Genomic DNA, 24,245 nt, shown 5'->3' on the forward strand with positions numbered 1-24,245 from the left:
ACAAGATCATTCGATAAGAACGAACCCCATAAAAGCAAAAATCGACAAAATACAAGAAAACAGCAAATGCAGACTCTGTGGACAAAGAGATGAAATGGTAAACCATATAGTGAGCGAATGCAGCAAACTGGAATACAAGAACAGGCACGACTAAGAGTTGAGAGAGTTGGAAAGCTCTGGAAATCTGAGGTCAGTACACTGGGAATTATGCAAACAACTGCATCTCAGACACACAGACAAATGGTACAAGCATAAGCCGGCAACAGTATTTGAAAACGAGAATCACAAAATCCTATGGGATATGGACATACAAATAGGTAAACCCATCCAAACAAGAAAATCGGATGTTGTAATAATTAATAAGAAAGAAAGATTTTGTCAAATCATAGACTTTGCTGTTCTAGCTGACCACAGGGTGAATATTAAAGAAACGGAGAAACGGAGCAAATGCACAGAGCTAACCAGAGAGCTAAAAGGGTTATGGATGATCAAGAAAATCAAGATAATACCTACAATACTAGGAGCACTAGAAACAATTCCGAAAAACTTTGAAAAAAGAATGGGAGAAATTGGAATCAGAGGAATGGCTGGAAAGATACAAGGAATAACAATAATGAAAACAACTGAAATATTAAGGCAAACTCTTGAATGCAGAGACTAATACCCATGAACCACATGTGTGGGCCAGACAAAACTGCTGCAGAGGCAAAACATGGAGAAGTGTTATATGGAACCAAGAACATTGAAGCTGCATATCTAAGTTCTTTATCCTCTCCCTCATCCCCACCATTTCCTCATCACTGCCCTCCCAAAAGAGTGATGCCAAATATTCGAGGAGGGTCAAAGAGGATGGAAAGACTGAGGAGAGAGCACTGACCAGACCTCCGCTGGACAAGTGCAAAAAGAACTTAGACCTTGGGGAGGCTTATTGCCGCTCAAATTCCAGTGGAGACCAATGGCTGCTGCCAGCAAGAAATCAATGGTAAGCGGCTGTTGCAGTAACAGAAATTCATTTGTGAATGTTATCGAAAGAGGTGGAGAGTACTGGAAATCTGGGGAGACTTGTTGTCACTCAGCTTCCAGGGAACACTACAGGTTGTTTTCAAGGAGAGATCTTTGATGACCTGTGTGAAAGTTCCTTGTAAGCCAATGATAATAATAATAATATGGAAGATGAAGAAAGTCAAGATAATACCAATAATAGTTGGAGCACTAGGAATAATCTCGAAAAATTTTGAAAAAAAAATGCGAAAGATTAGAATCAGAGGGATGGCTGGGAAGCTACAACACATAACAATAATGAAAATGGCTGATATATCAGGGAAAACTCTTGAATGTGGAGACTAAAGCACAGATGATGGAAATATAGAAAATGCCACAGAGGTAAAACACAAAAAAAAAACACATGAAATCATAAAAACTGAAACTATATAATTGTACCCCCACCCCACCAAAAAAAAAAAAAATCTAGCATCGTTTAAACTGACGCCACACCAAATAACTGAGGAGGGTCAAGGAGGATGGAAAGATCAAGGAGGGAAAGACTTCTACTGGATGAGTATTAGGAGGACTGGGATCTTGGGGAGGCTTATTGCCACCCTAATTCCAGTGAAGACTAATGGCTGCTGCAAACGATATATCAATGTTGGGCAGCTGTCGCAATAACACAGATAGATTTGCAAAGGTTAGTAAAAGAGTTGGAAAGTACTGGAAATCTGAGGAGACTTGTTGTCACTCAGACTCCAGGGAGCATCATAGGTTGTTCTCAAAGAGAAATCTTTGATGATGGCCTGTGTGAAAACTCCTAGTAAGTAAAATAATAATAATGATGATGATAATAATAATAATTATTATTATTATTACCATCATCATCATCATCATCATCTGGGATTTCATGATTCAGTGTGATCGAGAGATAACTCACAGGAAACCGGATATTGTAGTTGTGAACAAAAAGACCAATGAATGCCAAATTATTGATGTCACTTGCCAAAACGACATCAACTTAGCAAGAAAAATAAAATGAGAATCTATGAAACTATCAGAAAAAGAGGTTGGCATTGCTAGATTGTGGAACAAGAAAACAGTTGAACTCCTTGGAAATCAGATACAACATCAACGCACCCCAGAAGTCAGTTCTGCTTGGCACAGCAAACATCCTACGCCAGGTGCTTTCCATCTAATTGGTTCTTTCATTATGCTTACTAGCTTTGGTGTAAAAGGCCGCGTTGAGTGAAAAAAAAAATGATGCTAAACATCTCAACACTGAACATAATAATCACGAACATAATAATAATAATAATAATAATAATAATAATAATAATAATTCTGATTTCGTTTACCAACGTCTCCCTGAAGAGAGATGGGATTCATTCTCAGAGGACTTTCCTTCAATCCCGGCTTCAAACCAGGAGCTTCAAAGATCAAGGGTTTTCCGAAGGATGTTGGTGGTACCTACAATAGCAGATGTTTGAGGGCTCTCCAAAACATTGGGGATTTGTAGTTTTTTTAAATGTCCTCCCAAACGACTTGATACTACACCCAGCGTACCAACCATGACCAAGATTATTTGCGTTTTAACCCCGCGTTTACACTTGATCTCTAAGGCCAATGGAGCATAATTGCTCCACTTCTTGCTCTCCTTCTCTCTCACATTCCTGTTCCAGTTTTTTGAAACCTATAACACAGTCCTTCCCACTGATTTTATGTGTTCATAAAAATCTCCTTTTCCTCTCTAACTCCAGACGATTATGTTCTAATTGCTTGGTCGTCATGACACTTTTGTCCCCCTATACCTCTACATTGCCATCCTCACTTGTTCTAACTTCATGAGGCACCTCCTCGAACGACTTTCTAGCACGCTTCACCCCAAAATTCTTACAAATTTCCCAGTATATCCCAAGCCCTATGTGATTATGTCTTTTGCGGTACTCTCTTTCTGAACCAATCCGCTACACCCTGCTGCAAGGTTCGCAATTGACTCTGAAAACTTTCTATAAATCTGGAATTCTGCAGCAACATTCTCTCTTAGAACCACTTTTTTAAACAGCTCCAGTACTCTTAGCCAGATATCCATGATCTTTTATCAGCCACATCTGTAACATCCTGGAAGAAATTTCCGTGCATTTTCTTCCCAGCCAATTCCTCTGCCCTTTCTTTGTCCATACGTTTCACATACTCAGCCTTGGTCTCACATACTTCCACTTCATTGGCCATAACCTTGAACATACACTCCTCACTTCTAACCACGTGCTCCTTCAACGGTGTCTCCTCAGTTATAACACAGTTCTTCCCACTGATTTTATGTGTTCATAAAAATCTCCTTTTCCTCTCTAACTCGTTGGTAACATCGAATGGAAATAACATCTGACGAGTTGATGAGGAAAAGGAGATTTTTATGAAAACATAAAATCATAAAATTGTCATCCCTTAACGAAACGGCTGTAATGAAGAAATCCAAGATGAAATAAACAAAAGTTATAAAAAAGAAAAAAAATGTAAGTCTTTGAATTTCAACAAAGATTTGTATTCAATTTTACATCTAATTTATTTTCAGTTTTATTATTACTACTATTATTATAATTGTCATTACTATTATCTTTCGTACTATTATAATTACCCTACTATTATTTGGTATATTTTTACCACTCTCAGAAGTAGCTATGGTTTTCTTACTCCCCCACTTTAACATCAATATGTATACTTAACCTTTTACATCAAGTTATACGCACTCATAGTCATTGCCACCCTAATCTCTGACCGCCCCCTTATGATCTATATCAAAACAGTAGAAACTTATAAATATATTGCCGCATATTACCTTTCAGTTTTACAACCTTACATAACCCCCCCCCAATTAATCAAAATTACCCACTCCATAGAAAATAGACACCCCACAAACCGTTAAAATAAATTACCATACAGCAACAATACACCCCCTATTTAACCATAATACATATACCCCTTAATCTCAATACTATGTTAAAGACCATATATATTCTTATATATCATACTATATATAATAAGCTTCTCCTTATTTATTTAGAATTCAATAAAGCTTCCCCCAACATTCTATAATTCCTCTTAATCTTTTTCATCCCTAATGAATCTTACGCTAGACGCCGCATCTCCCCCATGCTACCTAGCACCTTCTCTACTCTTCTGATTAGAAGCAATAGGTTTCGAAATGCCCTGGCATAAAGAGTCCCTTCTATCCCTCAAATTTTGCCTGCATTCCATTATTCAATAAATGATCCATTCTATATTTACCAATATATAGTTTTGTGTCTTCATTTCATACTCTTGTTGTCCTATTGTATAAGCTCCATTGAGCTTGGCTTAATCCGGATAAGTCTCCTTTTGTGGAATTGATCTTTCTCTTTTCCTTTTACATTAAGCTATATATACATATATATATACATATATATAAGCTATATATATATATATATATATATATATATATATATATATATATATATATATATATATATATCCCCGAAACAGTGTTTTATGGTAAACAACTGATGATCCCTTAAATTACCATTAGAACTATAGTGAATTCGAGAGAGCAAATTGATGCAGTGATTGCACGTTATTAAATGACTTACTGACTAAATAATTTTCTAACGAATGATAAGAAATAAAAATTAAATAGTTTGTTTTTATAGCTTTAAAGGTTACAAACTTCCAAGACTATATATATATATATATATATATATATATATATATATATATATATATATATATATATATATTGATGATGGTGATGATTAAGGAATGTGAACACTGGCGAAGCATACTTTTTTTGTAGTGTTTGAAAGTGTACGATACTCTTTGAATAAATACTGCCTTCCAATGTAACAGGTTTTATTCGTTTGACAGTTGAATGGCAATTTTATAGTTTTACGATTTTCTTTCTTTAGTGTTAATTAACAAGAAGAACGTCCCTGGAATTCTCAATAAAGAGGTGGGATATTTTCGTTTCATGCTTGTCAGTAATAAAACAAATTTGTTTCTACACTGCTTCTAATCCCTAACCTTAAATAGTCAAAGACTTACCCCACCCCCACCCACCCACCTCAAAGGAAAAAAGAAAATAATGCCTGGGAGGATGGTCTCATGAAAGGAGTACATAATGTTTGGACGTATTGTCTTACGACGAATGAACAAACGCATAAATACTTACAGGAAAATCTAAATCTGAAATGGAAGACGTATTTCCATCCTGTTCCTTAAGTTACTAGAAAAGGTTGGATCACCCTACTCTGCTCCATAAAATAACTAACTCTAATAGGATGAGATGCTCTATCAACATAAGAGTTAGACATTTCCCACGATGAAATAGTCTTTTTCCCTGCACCCTTCCCCACGTGATGTTGCATTTCTGAATTTTTGAGATGAGGATTGGTTATTCATATTATTTGGATTCATCGGACTATTGTTCTCATCTTGATGTCACTTTCACAACGTTTCGGTCAATGTAATCTCTAACCTTCTGTCGAACTCGGGAATTTGAGCCAAATTTCGAACGAAACCCTTTATTTATTTTGTGGAGGTAGAATGCTCTCGTTCTGTCAGCCATGACTGGATAGAGGTCATAAGTAATTCACAATTGTATTTTTCGGTCGCCCACACTGAGAATTGAACCTTCAACCTTCAACCTTCAGGAGAATATTACTTTTATAATTGATTTTTTCTAAAAAATTTAACCACTGTGTGCAGTAATAAGAGTACAGTTTATTGTTTTCATACCTCGTTATAATACAGCTTCCTATTCCAGTAACTTCTCTCCAAGAATTGCAGACTTATGAACCCCCCTTCCTACTGACTGTTTTTCTTCTACCTATAGCCTTGATTTTTTCAAGACTAAGACCAATAGGCATCTCCTGTCATTACAATAATCATTTCTTGCTCTTGTTAGCTACTTACATCAAGTGGCTTCATGCCTTGTCTGAAGCAATTTCCATAAAAACACGAATAAAAAAAATCATTTGAGTAGGAACTCCACAGAACACCCTGTTATTGTTGTTGGTAGTCACTCTCTCTCTCTCTCTCTCTCTCTCTCTCTCTCTCTCTCTCTCTCTCTCTCTCTCTCTCTTTCTAGATTCAGCCACTTTGATGAGTCGTAGACGACGAAACACGTGTCAGCGGATAATTATATTTTAAAAATAATATATATACCACTCCCCATGTGGGGGTACCAAGTTGGTTAAAGGGAAAATTATTCCCAACTCTCATTTAGGTAAAAATGCACTTTCATAAATAATTGAATTCATTCAAAACATATCACTAAAACCAAAACAAACCACAAAAGTAAATCGCAATATATCCAGATAGTCGTGCAATATGGATCAGCGGTAAGGGGTTTAGGTTCATTACCGTGGGGTCCCGATTTCGAATCTCGCTAGATGAGTCGTAGATGACAAAACATGTGTCAGTGGATAATTATATTTTAAAAATAATTATATATATATATATATATATATATATATATATATATATATATATATATATATATATGTCAGAGAATATATATATATGTCAGAGAAAATAGTTAATAAAACATGTTAAAAAAAACACTTTGGAAAAGAGTTAAAAACATATTTAATCTGTAAAGGAAACACTTAATAAGTGGATAGTCCTTAATCCGCGGAGTTTCGAAGAAATACTTTCCTTCTCATCAGAGGGTAGGAATTAGCAAAATGCGGGATCGGATTTTGCATACAAAAGTATTTGATGAAACTGCAAGTAAGTCAAAGATCTTACTTGACAACAAAAAGTGAAGCAGAGGGAATATGATGAAGAAAAAGGTGATTTCACGTGAATGGATAGTCTCGTGAAAGGTAAATAATCCAATGACGGTAAAATCCAAAAATGTAAATCAAAGAAAGTTAATTAAATTTCCATTCGCACAAGTAAAATCCAAGGAAATTGTGTAATTGGAAGATGGTCCAAAATAATCCAAAAGGCCAAAATCCGTGGAATAATTCACAAATATGTACAAGGAAAAGGGGAAAAAATTCCAATAATATTAGTAAGAGAAGAATAAGATATGCGTTTAACATGGCTGCCGAGACACAGTGTAATTAAGAAAAATCAGTGAAGAAGAAGCGGAATATATATATATATATATATATATATATATATATATATATATATATATATATATATATATATATATATATTAAATGGTGATAGAATTAAATATAGAATAGAAAAGCAAATGTCAAAATGACCCAGACAAGATGATGTTAAATGCGCGAAAAATATAGGGGCAAAAAAGAGGTCAACTGAAATGTACAGGTTATTACTTAAGAAAATGTCAGCAAGACTTATTAAAAGACACTATATGGAAAAAATTAATTAATTAATTAATTAATAAATAAATAAAAAATAAAATATAAAATAAAAAATAAAAGTTTTTTTAAGGGGAGAGGATGGCCGGTATCTGCAAATTCCGGATAAAGCAAGTATGTAAGTAAACGCATATAATAAAATATAAGTAAATATACATGCAGGATATGGATGTGTAGGTAGATTGATATATTTGATAGATAGGAATATTTAAAGACTAAAACGGAAATTTTTTATTTGCGGCTAGACATGCAACTACCTTAATATATATATATATATATATATATATATATATATATATATATATATATGTATATATATATGTATGTCTATATATATATATATATATATATATGGGGAAAATATGCATATTCAATTGTATTTCAATCCTTTTATTTATGGAACACGGTGTACGTTAAATATAATTAGAAAGCATGTACAAATTAATAACAAAATGTCTATGTTCCAAATTCCAAGGTGTTGTTCATCTTACCGTTTATTTCTTTCGGTATGTTAAAATGTTCAATTCTTGATAGCACCTGTTTCGTAGTGCGGAAACAATCATTTAATTATTGTGTTAATTTGTTAATATTTTCCACCCTGACTCATCAGAAGAATAGAAAATTTAACTTTAAAAGAAAATAAAAAGAATTGTGGCATGAACACATAAATCCAAAAAATAATGGAAGATTAGTTACGATTGTGTTTTATGCCATTTACACGATTTTTGATTTATATATATCGTTATTAACATGGAAGGCGCTCGACTGAGCTGCAATCTTTGGTTCCTTCTCGTAAGACATTCTTAAAACTTGTTTTCTACCTCATCGAAAAAAGACTTTCCTTTCTTCCTTTGTGGGTTTAACAAACCAAAAGGCATTTTCATAGACTAAGTTTCTTTGCAAGGACTTTCTGTCTGTAGAACAGACTTTCATGGGACTGCTTCACTGCTGATTACAACAGATAATTGTTGAATTGCTAGATATATTGTTTTACAATACTTTTCCTTTGGTGTAAAATTTAAGAAAAACACGTATTTTATTGCTAAATTATTTTCGTTTTAATATCATGGCACAGAAAGGAAAAAGACAAAATATGTTCCGAGGATTATGTCGAAATATTGATTTTAAACAAATGAATGTTTGTTTATTTTACAAAATTATTGCATTGTAATTTGGTTTATGAACATATAACATACGTATTTCATCTTATCTACGAGGGGCGTGCAATAAGTAATGCCCCTGACGCACTTCCAGTTGTCTGATCTAGGTGAAATTTTGCATGTGCAATGATTTATATCTCTACGGGTTATGTGGCAAATTACAGCTCTGAACTAATTGTGGTTTCTGTTTTACAGGTGTTTGAACTGAGTTAGGTGTGAAATGGAGCTTGTTGAATGTCAAACAGTGATCCGGTTTTTGTATTTGAAAGGACGCACACCACAGGAGAGTTTTGATGAAATGAAAGACACTTATAGTGATAATGCCCCATCATATGACCTTGTAAAACGCTGGCATTGTGAATTCAAATATGGCCGGAAGTCTGGGGAAACAGCTCCTAGACCTGGTCGTCCCCCTTCTGCCATTGATGAGACATCTGTCCATCAAGTTGAGGCTGCCATTTTGGAAGATCAGCGCATTACTATTCGTCAAATAGCCCAAGATGTCAAGATTAGTACAGGGTCTGTGGAAACTATCATTCATGACCATTTGCATATGTATAAGTGTCTACCAGATGGATTCCCAGGTTGCTCACACCATTCCAGAAGAGAGAACATGTCAAGTGGTCGAGGATGAATTTGAAGATGTGCCAATAAGATGAGTCAAAATTTTTCAAAAGACTGATTGCACAGGATGAAACCTGGGTCCATCACTATGATCCAGAAACCAAAGCCCAGTCAATGCAGTGGAAGCACTTGGACTCACCAGCTCCAAAGAAGGCAAGGGTGCAGCCCTCCGCTGGCAAGGTCATGCTCACAGTATTCTGGGACCAGGACGGAGTAGTGATGACAGATTTTCTGGCAAAGGCTACAACAATTACAGGAGCCTATTATCCTTCACTTTTGAGGAAATTAAGGGAAGCTATCAAAATCAAGAGGTGGGGCAAGATCAGAAAAGGTACTCTCCTCCTGCAGGACAACGCTCCGGTCCACAGCTCGCATGTCGCCAGATCAGAAGCAAGGGCGTGTGGTTATGAAATTCTCTCCCATCCTCCCTACTCTCTTGACCTTTCACCCTCTGACTTTCACCTCTTCCCAGCCATGAAATTGATTTTGAAAGGAAGGCGTTTTCCAGATGATACAGCCTTGATTTCTGAAGTCACGTCATGGTTGGAGGACAAACCTGGGGTGTTCTACAAAAACGGTCTCCAGAGCTGCATCAAATGATGGGAAAAATGCATAACTCTGGGTGGTTCCTATGTAGAGAAAGACAAATAACTGTTCCAAATTTCGTTGCTCTACTACTATGGGAAATGGGTCAGGGGTATTACTTATTGCACGCCCCTTATATATACATTTTTATATAGAATATATATGAGGCGAAAGTAATGGAAAACATGACTTACATAAGCGACGGCGCCTCTGTCTATCCTGTCGGGTGATGGAATCAAGAAAGGAAAGAGAAAAGAAAAACTTTCGTCTATAGACGGTTTATTGATATACATATGGCATTAATTTGCATTTGAGGACAATTCTGTGAAAAGGAAGGAAGGGGAAAGCACAGAGCATGCTTCTTTTTTGGACAGTTAAGAGAGAGAGAGAGAGAGAGAAAGAGAGAGAGAGAATGCTCCGACGAACTGCAAGCACTTGTACCCCCTCGACGTAAATACCCGCGGCAAACCCGACAAGCAGCTAAATCCCACCCACAGTAGATCCCTAGGTGTAAGAAAGCCTTCTACTCCAGTAGTTTCTTCCCCAGAACCGCTAGACTTTGTAATTCCCTTCCCGGTCCCTGCTTCCCCAACGATACTGACATGCAGAAGTTCAAGTGTAACATGAACCCACATCTAGCTGCCCAACTCCCTACATAGTACCCCTGTAGCTTATGTCCCTGCTAGTAGCCCCCTACATCAAAGTGGCAATGTGCCTTGCTTGAGGTGAAAATGTAATTAAAAAAAAAAAAAGAATGAGAACGGACGGTGAAGATTTCAGTTGAAGTCGTGAGTTGACAAGAAAGAGTTTGGACGTATTATTATTATTATTATTATTATTATTATTATTATTATTATTATTACTACTACTACTACTACTACTACTACTACTACTACTACTCTTAGTTTCATTCCTTTAAGTAATACGTTTTCATTGCGAAGTTGATGATAATACATTACATTTGCGTTATTTTTCAGAATATGATGAATTTGATTGTTGGTTTCTTCCTTTTATTTATTGGCTTTGCTTGTTCTGATGGTAAGTTTCGTATTTTTTTTTCTTTCCCAAATATTCAAGTTTAACGTGAACAGGTTCTTGATGAGCCGTTCTCTAAAATAATTTCCACCATCGCAATACCCATAACCCTTATTTCCACTATCGCAATACCCATAACCCTTATGCTTGAGTGGCCTCCGGGCCTTAATGAGTGGTGCCTATATGTTACAACAGACGCGATTTTGTGTTTGAAACTTTAAAAAAATAAAAAATAAAATTGTTCCATGTGAATTTATAACATCAACCAATAATTAAACATTTCTAAATATTAATGCGCCAGGAAACATTAATTTTACACTTTATAATCTATATATCAATACGATAGTGTGTGTGTGTGTGTGTGTGTGTGTGTGTGTGTGTGTGTGTGTGTGTGTGTGTGTGTGTGTGTGTGTGCGTGTGTCTTATTTTCTGTGTCACGCTTACATCCGGGTCGTTTAATTGTTATGTACTTCCATTTCTTGTTATAAATAATTTTACCAAGAATTCTTCATAAGTCTTGGTTTCGGTTTCGATTACGATTATAGCTGATGGCACTTAAGTCATCCATTTTATTTTTTATAAATAATGTTATCAAGAATTCTTCATAAGTTTTGGTTTCGGTTTCGATTATGACTGAGGGAACTCAAGTTATATATATATTCATAAGTTTTATTTCGGTTTCAATTCAAGCTAATGTTTCGCGTGCCCTGAGCAGCAGAGCGGTATTTTCCAGTGACCAGTGAGAGTCTGGTCACCCTGAGGGGTCCACCACTAGACAATTAAGAATGTAGCCCTGCTGGGTTGCATCTATGGTCCTGCGAGCTGGGAGCGACGAACACGGCTATGCGTACATCACAAGTATGCTCCCGCTCTAATTTGGGACCAGAGAAAATCTCTTTTATATCCGTTTTTCTTATATTCGGGTTTCTTATATCAGGGTTACATTATATATATGTATATATATATATATATATATATATATATATATATATATATATATATATATATATATATATATATATAGTAATTTATAAAATATATATAGTGATTAAGCTACACTGAATATATATATATATATATATATATATATATATATATATATATATATATATATATATATGGCCATACATACATATAATGGAAATAGATGGAACTATGGAAAGGTCACCAGGTGACAAGTGCTATCTAACTCATCCAGAGAGTTTTATGAATGAAGAATTGAGAAAAACGAAATTTATTTTATAACAAAGCATTTTTTATATAAGAGATAAGAATATAAGTTATTTTCATGCTAGTAAATTTTCATAGTGCAACACTTGTTTGGTAGAAAAAGTTCAGTAAATAGTAAATGTGTAAATCAATATATTGACAGTGTGAATATTCGCATATAAATAATATACGTATATTAGTATTTGGAAGCGTGGCATTGTGTATGTCTGTTCGTTGGTTTGCCCTGTTCTTTTTAGTGCTTGTGTAGATGTGTACAAGTTGATGAAAACTGGTACCTGAATTATTAAAACCTTTTCTTTTGTGATTTGTCTCCCTCGGCCCAAAAGCACAAGGGGGTGTTGAGTGGACGTTCTGGAGTCCTTCCAGCGGCCAAGTGGCAAAGTCCGCCTTTTGGCTATTTGTTTTATAGGCGTTTTAACTTCACGTCGTCGACTTAATTTTCACACAGACTTGTAATTTCTTGGAGTTTGAAACGATTTTAATTAGTTGGGCAATATTTTGAGTTCACACATGTCTGTGAAAACCGACCTATTGAAGAGAGTGAATCTCAATACAGCGAAGAAAGAAAAAGGGTAGTAATTAAAGTCACTTGCATTTTAGCATTCGTTGGACATTTTACGATTCGGCCGCCACAGTACACCAATTGACACGAGAATAACATGTTTTCAAAATGACGTGTATTTACCTATATAATATTGCATGATCACGTTGACACATAGGTTCTCGCTAGGTCACCAAAGTTAAGCAACGTTGACTTTGGCCAGTACCAGATGAGTGACCATTTGGGAATACTAAGTGTTGTATGTATTTAAGTATGTGTGTATGTATAATACTTCAGGAAGCTGAACGTTCCTGCCTTGTTTAGATTCAGGTCATCCTCCTTGGGCAAGGTGTGGTATGTGTTGGCCTCCTTCTGATATTCCAGAGGGTTACCATATAGGTGATAAATAAAGCTTCTCAGCTATAGTGAAGGCAATCTACCTAGGAGAAAGCAACTTCGATAGAAAATGAAAACTGGATAAAAAGAGTAAAGAGTTAGCACTGTAAGGCAAAACACCCACTTGCAATTTGTCATAAGCCAGCACGAAAGTAGTGAGGCGTAGAAAACTGTCATGAGAATATTCATGTCTGTTAGCAATCTGGTCTAACCAGCAATAGCGTTTTATACTTAAATAATTGGTTATAGTAAGACAATTTATTTATTTTTACTTTTATTTATTATTTGGACTCACTTGGAGTTTTCTCACAGGCTAAGATCAGAGATTACTCATTGATAATAACTGGTAATGTTTCCAGGAACCACACTATAGGGTAAAAAGTAAATTGTTAAACGTTTAATTAGAATCGCTAAATGTGAAGCAGTTGAAAATATCTTGTAAAAAAAAGGCAAAATGCAATTTTTGAAGGCCAAACTGCTTAAAAAAAAAGGGGATAAAATTCGTGTAATTTGGCAAAGCAAATACAAATTTTAAAGGTCAAACTGCTTCAAAAACGATCAAATTTGCGAAATTTGGCTTTTAAAAAGCAATCTAGCAAACCTGTGCTACATAGCATAGCTGCACGCGTGCGAATGCATGTGAAATGACGTCACTGGTAAGGAAATATAAAGACTTTAAAAAGGAAGATCATGTTAGAGACGTGGATGACGTTCGAGAAGACAAACACGCAGGTGACGTCACGGTCGTCACAAAGAGAAAATAAATGTCGTTGTTACAAAGAAGAAGCCAGTTGATGGTCTTTTCTGTTCTTGGTCCACTTTGCGATTGAGGCTACAACATGTTGGTTCCTCTTACAACGTTACACCTAGACAAAAATATGAGAGTGATCTCATTTAAGTAAGTTCTGAGTTTCACCTTCAAAAATGACGGTAAATATTCTAAAGACAATTTCGTCAAATCCACAATTTTACCGAGGTTTGTTGCTCAAGAGACAGAGATGAAAACATAAACATTCATTCTTTTCTTATGGAGAGATTTATTTTCTACTCCAATGACAGTGTAAACTTCTGTGGTTGTTGATCTTTGTTCAATAGTGTTCCTTTGGGTGATTGGCTGGATGTTCCTTTGGGTGATTGGCTGGATGTTCCTTTGGGTGATTGGCTGGATGTTCCTTTGGGTGATTGGCTGGAATGCTTTTCTATACTCCTATTGTTGTTCTGCTATATTCTTCTTGCGAAGCTCCTTATTTTATATATATACTAGCATTTCAGCCCGGCGTTGCCCGGGTGTTTGGAGGTGTATGTTGAGCAAAAAAAAAAAAAAAGGGTCAATTTTTTTAACTTTGAACCCTATTATGACCCCTTAACATTTATTGTTTTGGGCTCAAATCAAGTTATTAAGTTAGATCCATGTCCAAGGAACCTATATCTAAAATTTCAAGTGTTTAGACCCAAAATTGGCGGAAGAGTTTGTTAGAGTTCTCAAAGGTCAAATCGTTGAACTTTGACCCCTTAACAGCCAAATTTCTGAACGAAAACTGATCATATAGATTTTCCCAAATCTCAGTACCATGTATATCAAATTTCGAGTCTGTAGACTGAAAATTGACAGAGTTATTGCGAAGGAAAATGTACACAGACACACAGACAGACAGACACACAGACACGTTCACTTGTATAGATATATAGAGAGAATAGATTAATGAGTCACTGCTTATCAAGGTTAAAAAACACTCGAGAATAGTGGTTTATGAGATGAATAAATTGGCAGTTAAATGATGATGAATACTATGAGAGAATTTAAAATGTTTACATGTCACCTACTAAAATCTACAACCGAGCTAATAGATACTAATTCTTCCTCCTTTGTCAGAAACATCGCCGACAGAATGTGAAAATTACGGTCACAATATGAAGAGAGGGTGATTGTCTAGCATGATTTTTCATACTCCTAATGTGGTCCATCTATACTCTTATTGTCATGCTTCTTTTTATATACTAACGAACCAATGTTTATTAAGGTCCAAAGACTATTCGAGGATAAAAGTTAAAGATATTGTCTGTTGGTGATTTGAGAGGATTAGGAATGATGGGTTAAATGGTTAAGATTTAATTATTTCAGCTTCACAATAATTTTTTAAACATTTTTTTATTATACATTAAAAACGTCTATGTTGTACTCAGTAGGATAGCAGCTCTGCCATATCGTATTCCACAGAAAAAAATTTGTTCATGATAGTTTGCCTGGAGAAGCGCTGTAAAGGCATGCTCCAAGAGATTGGTTGGTTGGTTGTTTATGTTTTACGGCATATCAACCCTTTTCGATGCCGAATCCAAAGATTTAAGAAAAAATTTTTAATAGAATATATTTGTTGTTTTCAAGTCAGTTTCTATTTAACCCATAGTTGGGACCCTAACAGGTACTACCACTCCGGGTCAGAGTGGACCTGGGAGCAATGGTAATTAAAGGGTGGCTCCACACTTCCCAAAGCCCACAAGCTGGGGTCTCACCACTGGATATAGTTTAAGGTCATATCCAGGACCATGCTCCAAGAGAAGTGAGGAGATGAGAGAACAGCAGTGGAGGAAGAAGAGAGAGCACAGATGGCAGAGGCCTGCAACAGGGCTCTTGCAACCAGACACCACATACTCATACATCTATGGCATCTGCAACAGAGCCTGCCGATTCAGGATAGGTTTGCACAGTCACAGTAGATGTTGGTTGCAATTCAATAACAGACGAAGGAAGGAAATTTCTTTACAATGGTTGCTGATAGACGAGTTTTGTCGTGACTGTTATGGTTGTGCGATGGGTTAGCAGAGATAGAGTCGCTTTTGCAGTGTGACTCACTAATAGGGAATATCCCAACACGTTCATCAAAAAAAAATATTTGCTTCATTAAAAAAAATTTCCACTCACAACATTACATGAAGTTTTATTAACAAAATTTAATTGTTTCATGTTTCATTTTCTTCAGCCATGAAACATTTTTGTTTTATTCATTTGTTTCTTTCATGTTGATTTTAAAACAAATCATTTTTGTTTAGTTTGTAAGCATGAAGAGATAGAGTTGAACAATTTGGATGTGAAGACGTTTAAACTTGGAAATGTTTCATATACGTGTAAATGTCTGGCGGATGGTTCGGCTTCTCCAAACATAATTTGCACCAATGATTGTGAGTAAATGTTTTTCTATTATTATTATTATTATTATTATTATTATTATTCATACTTTTATTGTTATGCTTCTTAGCACTCTTATTGTTATGCTTTTATGTATTACTTTAATTGTTATGCGTTTCTATACTGTAATTGTTACGTTTCTCTTTACTCTTATTGTTATGCTTTTATGTACTACTTTAATTGTTATGCTTTTCTTTATTGTAATTGTTATATTTCTCTATACTCTTATTGTTATGCTTTCATGTACTACTTTAATTGTTATGCTTTTCTTTATTGTAATTGTTATATTTCTCTATACTCTTATTGTTTTGGTTTTATGTACTACTTTTATTGTTATGCTTTTCTTTATTGTAATTGTTATATTTCTCTATACTCTTATTGTTATGCTTTTATGTATTACTTTAATTGTTATGCTTTTCTTTATTGTAATTGTTAGGCTTCTCTATACTCTTATTGTTATGCTTTTATGTATTACTTTAATTGTTATGCTTTTCTTTATTGCACTTGTTATATTTCTCTATACTCTTATTATTATGCTTTTATGTACTACTTTAATTGTTATGCTTTTCTTTATTGTAATTGTTATATTTCTCTATACTCTTATTGTTATGCTTTTATATACTACTTCAATTGTTATGCTTTTTTTATTGTAATAGTTACTCTTATTGTTATGCTTTTATATATTACTTTAATTGTTATGCGTTTTTATACTGTAATTGTTACGTTTCTCTTTACTCTTATTGTTATGCTTTTATATATTACTTTTATTGTTATGCGTTTTTATACTGTAATTGTTACGTTTCTCTTTACTCTTATTGTTATGCTTTTATATATTACTTTAATTGTTAAGCGTTTCTATACTGTAATTGTTACGTTTTTCTTTACTCTTATTGTTATGCTTTTATGTATTACTTTAATTGTTATGCGTTTCTATACTGTAATTGCTACTTTTCTCTTTACTCTTATTGCTATGCTTTTATGTATTACTTTAATTGTTATGCTTTTCTATACTGTAATTGTTACGTTTCTCTTTACTCTTAATGTAATGCTTTTCTATACACTTGACTTTAGAATAAAAAAAATACAACGTGACAAAGATAGGGTCCAAACTTTTTTCTATACTACTTTTCTTTTTATGCTTTTCTTTATTGTTAAGCTTCTATGTATTCTTATATTTATACCTTTCTATGCTCTTATTGCAGTTGTTACGTTTCTCTATACTCTTATTGGTATGCTTTTCTCTATTATTATTATTATTATTATTATTATTATTATTATTATTATTATTATTATACCAGCAGGACCCGTTAACCGGCGTTGCCAGGTGGTAGCATGCATCCCTCCGGAAAAATTTAAAATACAGCTGTTGTTGATTTTGTTGTTGGCTAACTCCCAACCTCCTCATGTTAAAAATGGCTTTCGAAATAGACACCCCATTTTTTGCCTGGGGGTGGGTTGTCACAAAATTTGCTGGGAGGTTCAGGGTATTTGTCGGGGTATGGTTCGGAGGGAAGTTCGAGACAACATAATTTTTTTTGGCAAGACAAAATACTATCGAACCCTTATAGTTATCTGTACGTTACCAAGTATAAATGTAAACGGTATTTAAGAAGTTGACGATTTTATGTAAGCTGTAAAAGTAAACATTATAAACAGAAACGGTTTATTTAAATAACAAACAATGTGAAATAGGAAGGAACAATATATTTTTTGTTTTAGACCTTTTTGCGGTTCCCAAAAAAACTCATGGAAAAAAAAGTAATCCAAGCCTTTTATGTGAAAAAAAAAGAAAAAAATCCGCAGACGTCAGGATCGAACGTACAACGAAAGTTGTAAAAGAAGTAGCGAAGAAGGGAAACGCTTTAACCTACAATTCCACGACTAACCTACGACATGATTTCTTTAAATAAACAATCACTGAAAGTGACTCATTCGGGGGAGGGAGATCGATAAATCGCGTAATATCAACGGAAGTTTATCTACTTGCGCGAGCCTTTTCTAGTCTCACACAAAAACACACATTCACATTTCAAGCTATATTACTTGTCATATACATACGCGCACACAAACATACGCGCCACGTCCACACATGTACATATATTCACGTTCGCGTACATACACTCACATTCACGTGTATATACACACACGCTAACGTACACACGTACTCACACACGCGCACACGTACGCACACAGATGGACGACGTCACTTCCTTTCAAAGGAAATCCACATATGCGCAAAAGACACACCGGAAACACCTATAAAAGGAAGAGACAAGCTGTTTCCAATCCTTTTCAAACCTGCCTTTCGAGGTGGTTGGTCTGCGCACCAGCCACCGCCGTTTCGGCAGGCGCGCGCACGCGCGTACCTCACACCACTTACTACTATGTGGGCCAAAAGGCCAACAGACAGTACGTACACTCTTTCTCTCTCTATCTACTACTTGTGCCAGAGAACACCACCGCGTAGCTGACGGCTAATATGGCGCACAGTTTAACTGATGTCAACCCTCTATCCTTTGTCTTTGTCTACACGCTGAATTATCATTCTCATTTCTACTACATTACTCACTTCTTTTCCCACGCGCGAACAAACGATAGTGACCCGAACGTGAGATGAAAACACATTTCCTTTTTCCTTCTATAATACCAATCCCGCAACAAACGATGGTTACACCCGCGCGGACATGAACACGTGTTATACTTAAAAGATTCATCCTTTCAACAGTAAATAAACGACGTTTATCTTATCCATCAATTGAGTTTTTGTTTCCTTCAATTCCATTCGTTTCATTATTTTCTTGTGGCGAGTTAGGGTATTATTATATCCAGATCCGCAACATACTGCAGAATTAAACCAACAGCTTAGTTTGTTGGACAATGTTTATAAAAATTAATTATAATAGACAGCAGCTGCAATATTTGTTTTCGAGAACGATATCTATGTTAAAAGTAAACGTACGTTATTGTTAATAATCAATGTGTTAAATATTAAATGTACTGAGGTCGAAACGTGTTTGGACTGCAAAAATAACCTAATGTTGTTTATTTTTTTTAATAAGTGTATAATAATGTTTAATCGAAAAGGAATAAATAATGGCTCTCAGCCTGTGTGTGTAAACATTATGCACGCTGTAGCTAAACCCAAAACATGCATCACGCTATCGTAGATGTGTACGTGGGGGGGGGGTTGTAATTAATCTGTGTTTCCACTTTACAATTGAATAGGAAAAAAAAATATCGTGAAACTCGATTATAACCTATAAAAAAAAATGAACAAAGCGCGATATCAAAAATACATAAGCACTAAACTTTGGTTTAATTGAATCTGCCTAGTAAACTTTAAATGAGTTAAATTTAATCACGTTATTATTGAAAATGTTGGTTATATTTTAATGCTGGTCGGAAAATGTTGGCTATATTGTAATACAAAATGCGATTATATTTTAATGTAAACTATACACGAAAAAAAAAAAAAAAAGAAAGAATCCAAAATTTTTAATCGTTGGGTACTTATATATTTTTTGTTCCGTGCTGCAATAATAATGTTATTATTTTAAAAGCCGTTCTTTACATGGGGAGGGTGTTTTGTAACTAATCTGTGCTTCAGCCTTAAAATGTAAGAAAAAAAAGATATCGTTAAACTTGAATTTAACACAGGAATACTATTTACAAATAGCGCGATACCAAAAATGCATTAGCATCAAGTTTAGGTTTAATATTACAGTAGATATAGTTCTTAGATGCATATGATGGCAGATGGTATCGCGCTCCACCATCATATGCATCCGGGATCAATATCTACTTTAAAATTTGTTGTTTATGCATTTTTGATACCGCGCAATTGTAAATATTGTTTTCATGTTAAATTCAAGTTTCACGCTAATTATTGTTTTTATTCAATCGTAAGGTGGAAGAATATTTACAAAACACTGTCCCTTCCCAAGCTAAAAATGGCTTTGAAAAAAAAAAAGCAACAACATTATTTCAGCACAGTATCAAAAATATATAAGTAACCAAAATTGCACTTTGTATTGTTCAACGCTTTTAATTCTAAATTATAAAATAAAGCACATTTACTCATTTTAAAACTTCATCTCGCATTATTTTTTTTAATCACACCCTCACATGTGAAATAATAGCGTGATTAAATTTTACCCATTTCAAGTTTGTGAAACATTTCTAATATAAACCAACTTCAAAACTTAAAATTCGATAGAGAACGTAAATTGAAGTATATCATGTATAGAACAGATACTACACTTTGATCTTGGCCGGAGGGCCAAGTAGTGTAACATTTCTAATATAAACAAACTTCAAAACTTAAAAATCGAATCGGAAAATCGAAAACAAAACGAAACGAACTTTTTTCTCTCGTGCATCCCTATTAATATTTTAGTAAAAACGAATTACTATTTCGTTATCTTTCTTACTAAAATAAAAGATAATTATTAATTTTTTTATGAGAGAGAAGGAGAGTTGGGAAGAATATATACAGAAGGAGAGAGAAAAGAGATAGAGAGAGAAAAAAAGAGAGAGGCGATAAAACTGTTGTATTAGGTTGGTGAAAAAATAATGTCGTTTTTTGACTTGTAAAACACGCACAGAGATGCAACATTACGGCGATGGGACAGGGGTTAGAGCTTAGTTGACAAATTCTATTAGAGTGAAGAATCTTTTTTGTACCTTATCCAAGAGGGAGAGACTAATGGTATGCGCCAGCCCAGATGTGGCACCAATACTCCAAGCAAGTGAATAATGGTGGCCTTGTAGAGGTACAGGGTACTCTCAGGTGTACATGGAATTTGATCTAGAGAATTGCATTTGAACTTTTGTCTTTTTTCAATTTTATCATTTTTGAATTTACATTGAATTTGATCAATTATGCAAGATTCTTTGAATTTCAATTTCTTCTTAACACCACTTAAGCCTAAGCTTCAATTTTAAACATTTTCTGGAATTAAAATCGTGTAATGGATTTTGATAAAAAGTTCATAAGTATTCTAGACATAAGGTTTAGTAGCATTATATGTTGATTTTTAATCATTATAAAGGGACATAAAAATGGTGCAAAACTGTTCAGTGTGGAGAATTGATTGTATCCGTCCTGGGACGGGTATTCTTCCAATATCAATATCAATATCTAATATTAGTAAAAAAAAAAAAAAAAAAAATTAAGAACATTCATTGCATTATCCTAATAATTGGAGTCCAGGAAATTAAACGCTGGTGGTGGGGTGTCTTTCAGGGTTTGTTTACCGGATAAAACTGTAGGGTAATAAAGGTAGTTAGGTATCCTTGGTAGAATGCAAACTCCTAGTGCTTTTCTTGTCGACGCTATCCCGAATTCACAGGCAAACATTTCTATCAGCACTCGTTAAATGTTAGGATATTTTCAAGTGCCATGCTGCGCATAGGAGTTTATCCCTTGAGGTATTTCTGGCGTAGATGAGTTGGTCCATCACTGCTATGCTTTAAACTCGATTGTTTTGCTTCTAAATGCATCACCGTCAGTTAGAAAAGTCAGCTTGTTTTGAAGTAATTCTACCTTTTTTCGCTTTTTTTTTTCTTATGAAACTTAATCATCTTTTGTTCTATTTGATCATTATGTAAGACCACATGGTCTTCCTCTTGCTCGACAACCACCGACTCCAACGTTATGTGACGTGGATTTCTTCTTCTTCATTTTCTCTTCTGGCCGTGTCGTCGTCTCTTACATTGCCGGCTGCTGAAGGAGGAAAATAGTGGCTCACAAATATAAAAATAAAATAAAACAAAATGCAAAAAATACAAATCCTGACACATTCTGAAAATATCGATTGCACTCTAGGTGTGTGTGTGACACCATTGACCTTCTGAATGCCAAGGTCCATATCTATATCTACTGTTGAGGCTGTTTGCCCGTCAGTTGATCAATTGATTTCCTCATCTGCTCCAAGCTACAACCTGCCTTTGACTGCGTCAAACTTGTAAAACTCTTCATGTCCAATTGGCAACATGTTCTGATCTTGACTGCTGTCAAGTGTAGCAAACCCAGGAATGTCTGCAACCGTCTTTAACCGTTGTGAACTGTCGCAAAAACCTATGGCCACACCTAAAAAAATCTAAACTAACTTTAAATATATATCTACCTATGTTCAATCTATAACAGAGCGTGGATATGCAGATGCAAACGCATATGAAATGACGTCACTGGTAAAGAAAAAGTATAAAAAGGAGAAAGAGCACATTGGATAAGATGATCACGTTGGAGACGTGGATGACGTTCGAGATCACGTTAAAGGCGTGGATGACGTTTGAGAGCACATTTGCGAAGACGACCACATGAAAGTTGTCACAGCAATAACAAAGTAATGAGGAAATAAATGTCGTATAACCAAAAAATAAGTGAGCTGAAGTTCTTTCTTATTCTTTGTCTCCTTTACGACTGAGACTACAACATGTTGGGTAACGTTACAGATCTTTTGTTCCCCTCCCCCCCCAAAAAAAACTGCCACACCTTGATTAACACCACTATTTTTGCTTTCCTTTGTATGCCTTTGTGAACAACTTTATTGCCATTGTTCTGCTGATAAACCCAATTCTCTTTTCTTTTGTCATACGTCTTTTTCTCCTCCCTTCTAATTCTGGACACTTGGGGGTTGGGAGAGAACTGAAATGACTTAAATATAAAAATAATACTCAATATGTTTAATTGAATTCAATTGAAGCGACTCTACTTTTTTTATGATACTTGAAGTAAACAGTTTGGCTTGGATCCATTCACAGGTAATGGTTGTACTTATAATAACGACACGTGTCTACAAAACGATGAAACTGTGACGGACACATTCTTCGGTACAGGATACCAATGCACCTGTAATTCCTTATTAAATCAGTTCCAATGTGAAACTACAAGTGTTACAGAAACATGTAAGTATAATTCTTTAATTCATTTTTTTTTTTTTTTCAAGAGAGATTTAATCTCTGGAATATCTATGGTAATGTCTTCTGGGATAATTCTGCTTATTCCCAATAGGGAGGAAATACTTTTCAGGGTGAGGAGGAGACAACTACTGCATATATGTTCTTGTAAGTGAACCTCACAGAAAATGTTTTAATTTTGTTGTATAGTATAATTACTTATTATCTTAGCCAAGAAGATTGTGTTTTCAGTCGAATTTATCATTATGTTTATTTACAGACAAAAGTTCAGATTGCTAGACCAACTGTCATCAAACTTGTTAAAAACATAGGTCCTGGTCTAATTCAGAATTGGTTTAATTTTGGGATATATAGATCAAATGTTAACGTCATTGTCAAGGAAAAGATAAAAATAACACTTTTGGTGATAACTTTGGTTCTGTTCATCATAAAGACCGTCTAATTAGCCTGTATTGTAGCCAATCTTCAATGACTTTCGACCTTGATTTTGTAAAGTTCATTCTCTGCTGACTTTTTTATGGAATTTCAACTTTGGATTTTTCCGAATTTGGTGTATGGATCTGCTGCCGTTTGATAACAGTAAACACTGCAAAATTTCAGCCTTATTATATCGATAGTTTTCGAGTTATCAATATTTCCATGGAAAAACTTTAGGAATATTTCATACAATATGGAGAAGTAAAGCCCAGGCAAGGCTTGCATTGTTAGGCGGCAGCATGCAGTTTCATGACTCATTTATGTTTTTGTTATATATGCATAAATATTATAGCATAACATGGTGTCAGAAGTGGATTCAGAGTAAGTATACAGTAATTTTTCTTGCTTAGGACACCTTTAAAAATATTTCCGCATTGGATATACAAAAGGAAGAAAGAAAAAAATGGTCATTTATTAAAGTGGAAGATGCAAACATAGTTATCAAGTTATCTATTATATAAATTAAAACGAGTCTGTTTCTCAAATTTGTGTGGTTAACAGCTTTCTTCTTAAAGAATCATTGTTTGATTCTGGTTTACCAGGGTTTTTTGGGGGGCGAGGGTGCTGAATGTTAATTCATGTTTTTAACAGCCGCTGAGAGCAGATGTTAGATGCAAATTCAGTGCAACTGCAAGGGTGTAGGTAACATGGATTTTCATTAATAGTCTCCCCTCTTCTACATCCAGAGTAATTTGCATAACAACTGTATCAGGAGAATTATTTTATATGATAGAGTG

General features: G+C 34.8%; 1 protein-coding gene across 1 annotated transcript in view; it reads left to right on the forward strand.

Moving 5' to 3' along the window:
* Nucleotides 1-24,245, forward strand: part of LOC145241338 (uncharacterized) — a 55,091-nt gene that overhangs the window by 13,849 nt on the left and 16,997 nt on the right. Inside the window, exons 2-4 of the mRNA XM_080104183.1 lie at nt 10,702-10,762; nt 15,975-16,103; nt 22,876-23,019. Coding sequence (XP_079960309.1) covers nt 10,705-10,762; nt 15,975-16,103; nt 22,876-23,019 — 331 coding nt within the window. The 5' untranslated portion in view covers nt 10,702-10,704. The remainder of the gene's footprint in view (nt 1-10,701; nt 10,763-15,974; nt 16,104-22,875; nt 23,020-24,245) is intronic.

Source organism: Euprymna scolopes, chromosome 20 (assembly GCF_053919585.1).
Source record: "Euprymna scolopes isolate OS-2025 chromosome 20, ASM5391958v1, whole genome shotgun sequence".
NCBI lineage: Eukaryota > Metazoa > Mollusca > Cephalopoda > Sepiida > Sepiolidae > Euprymna > Euprymna scolopes.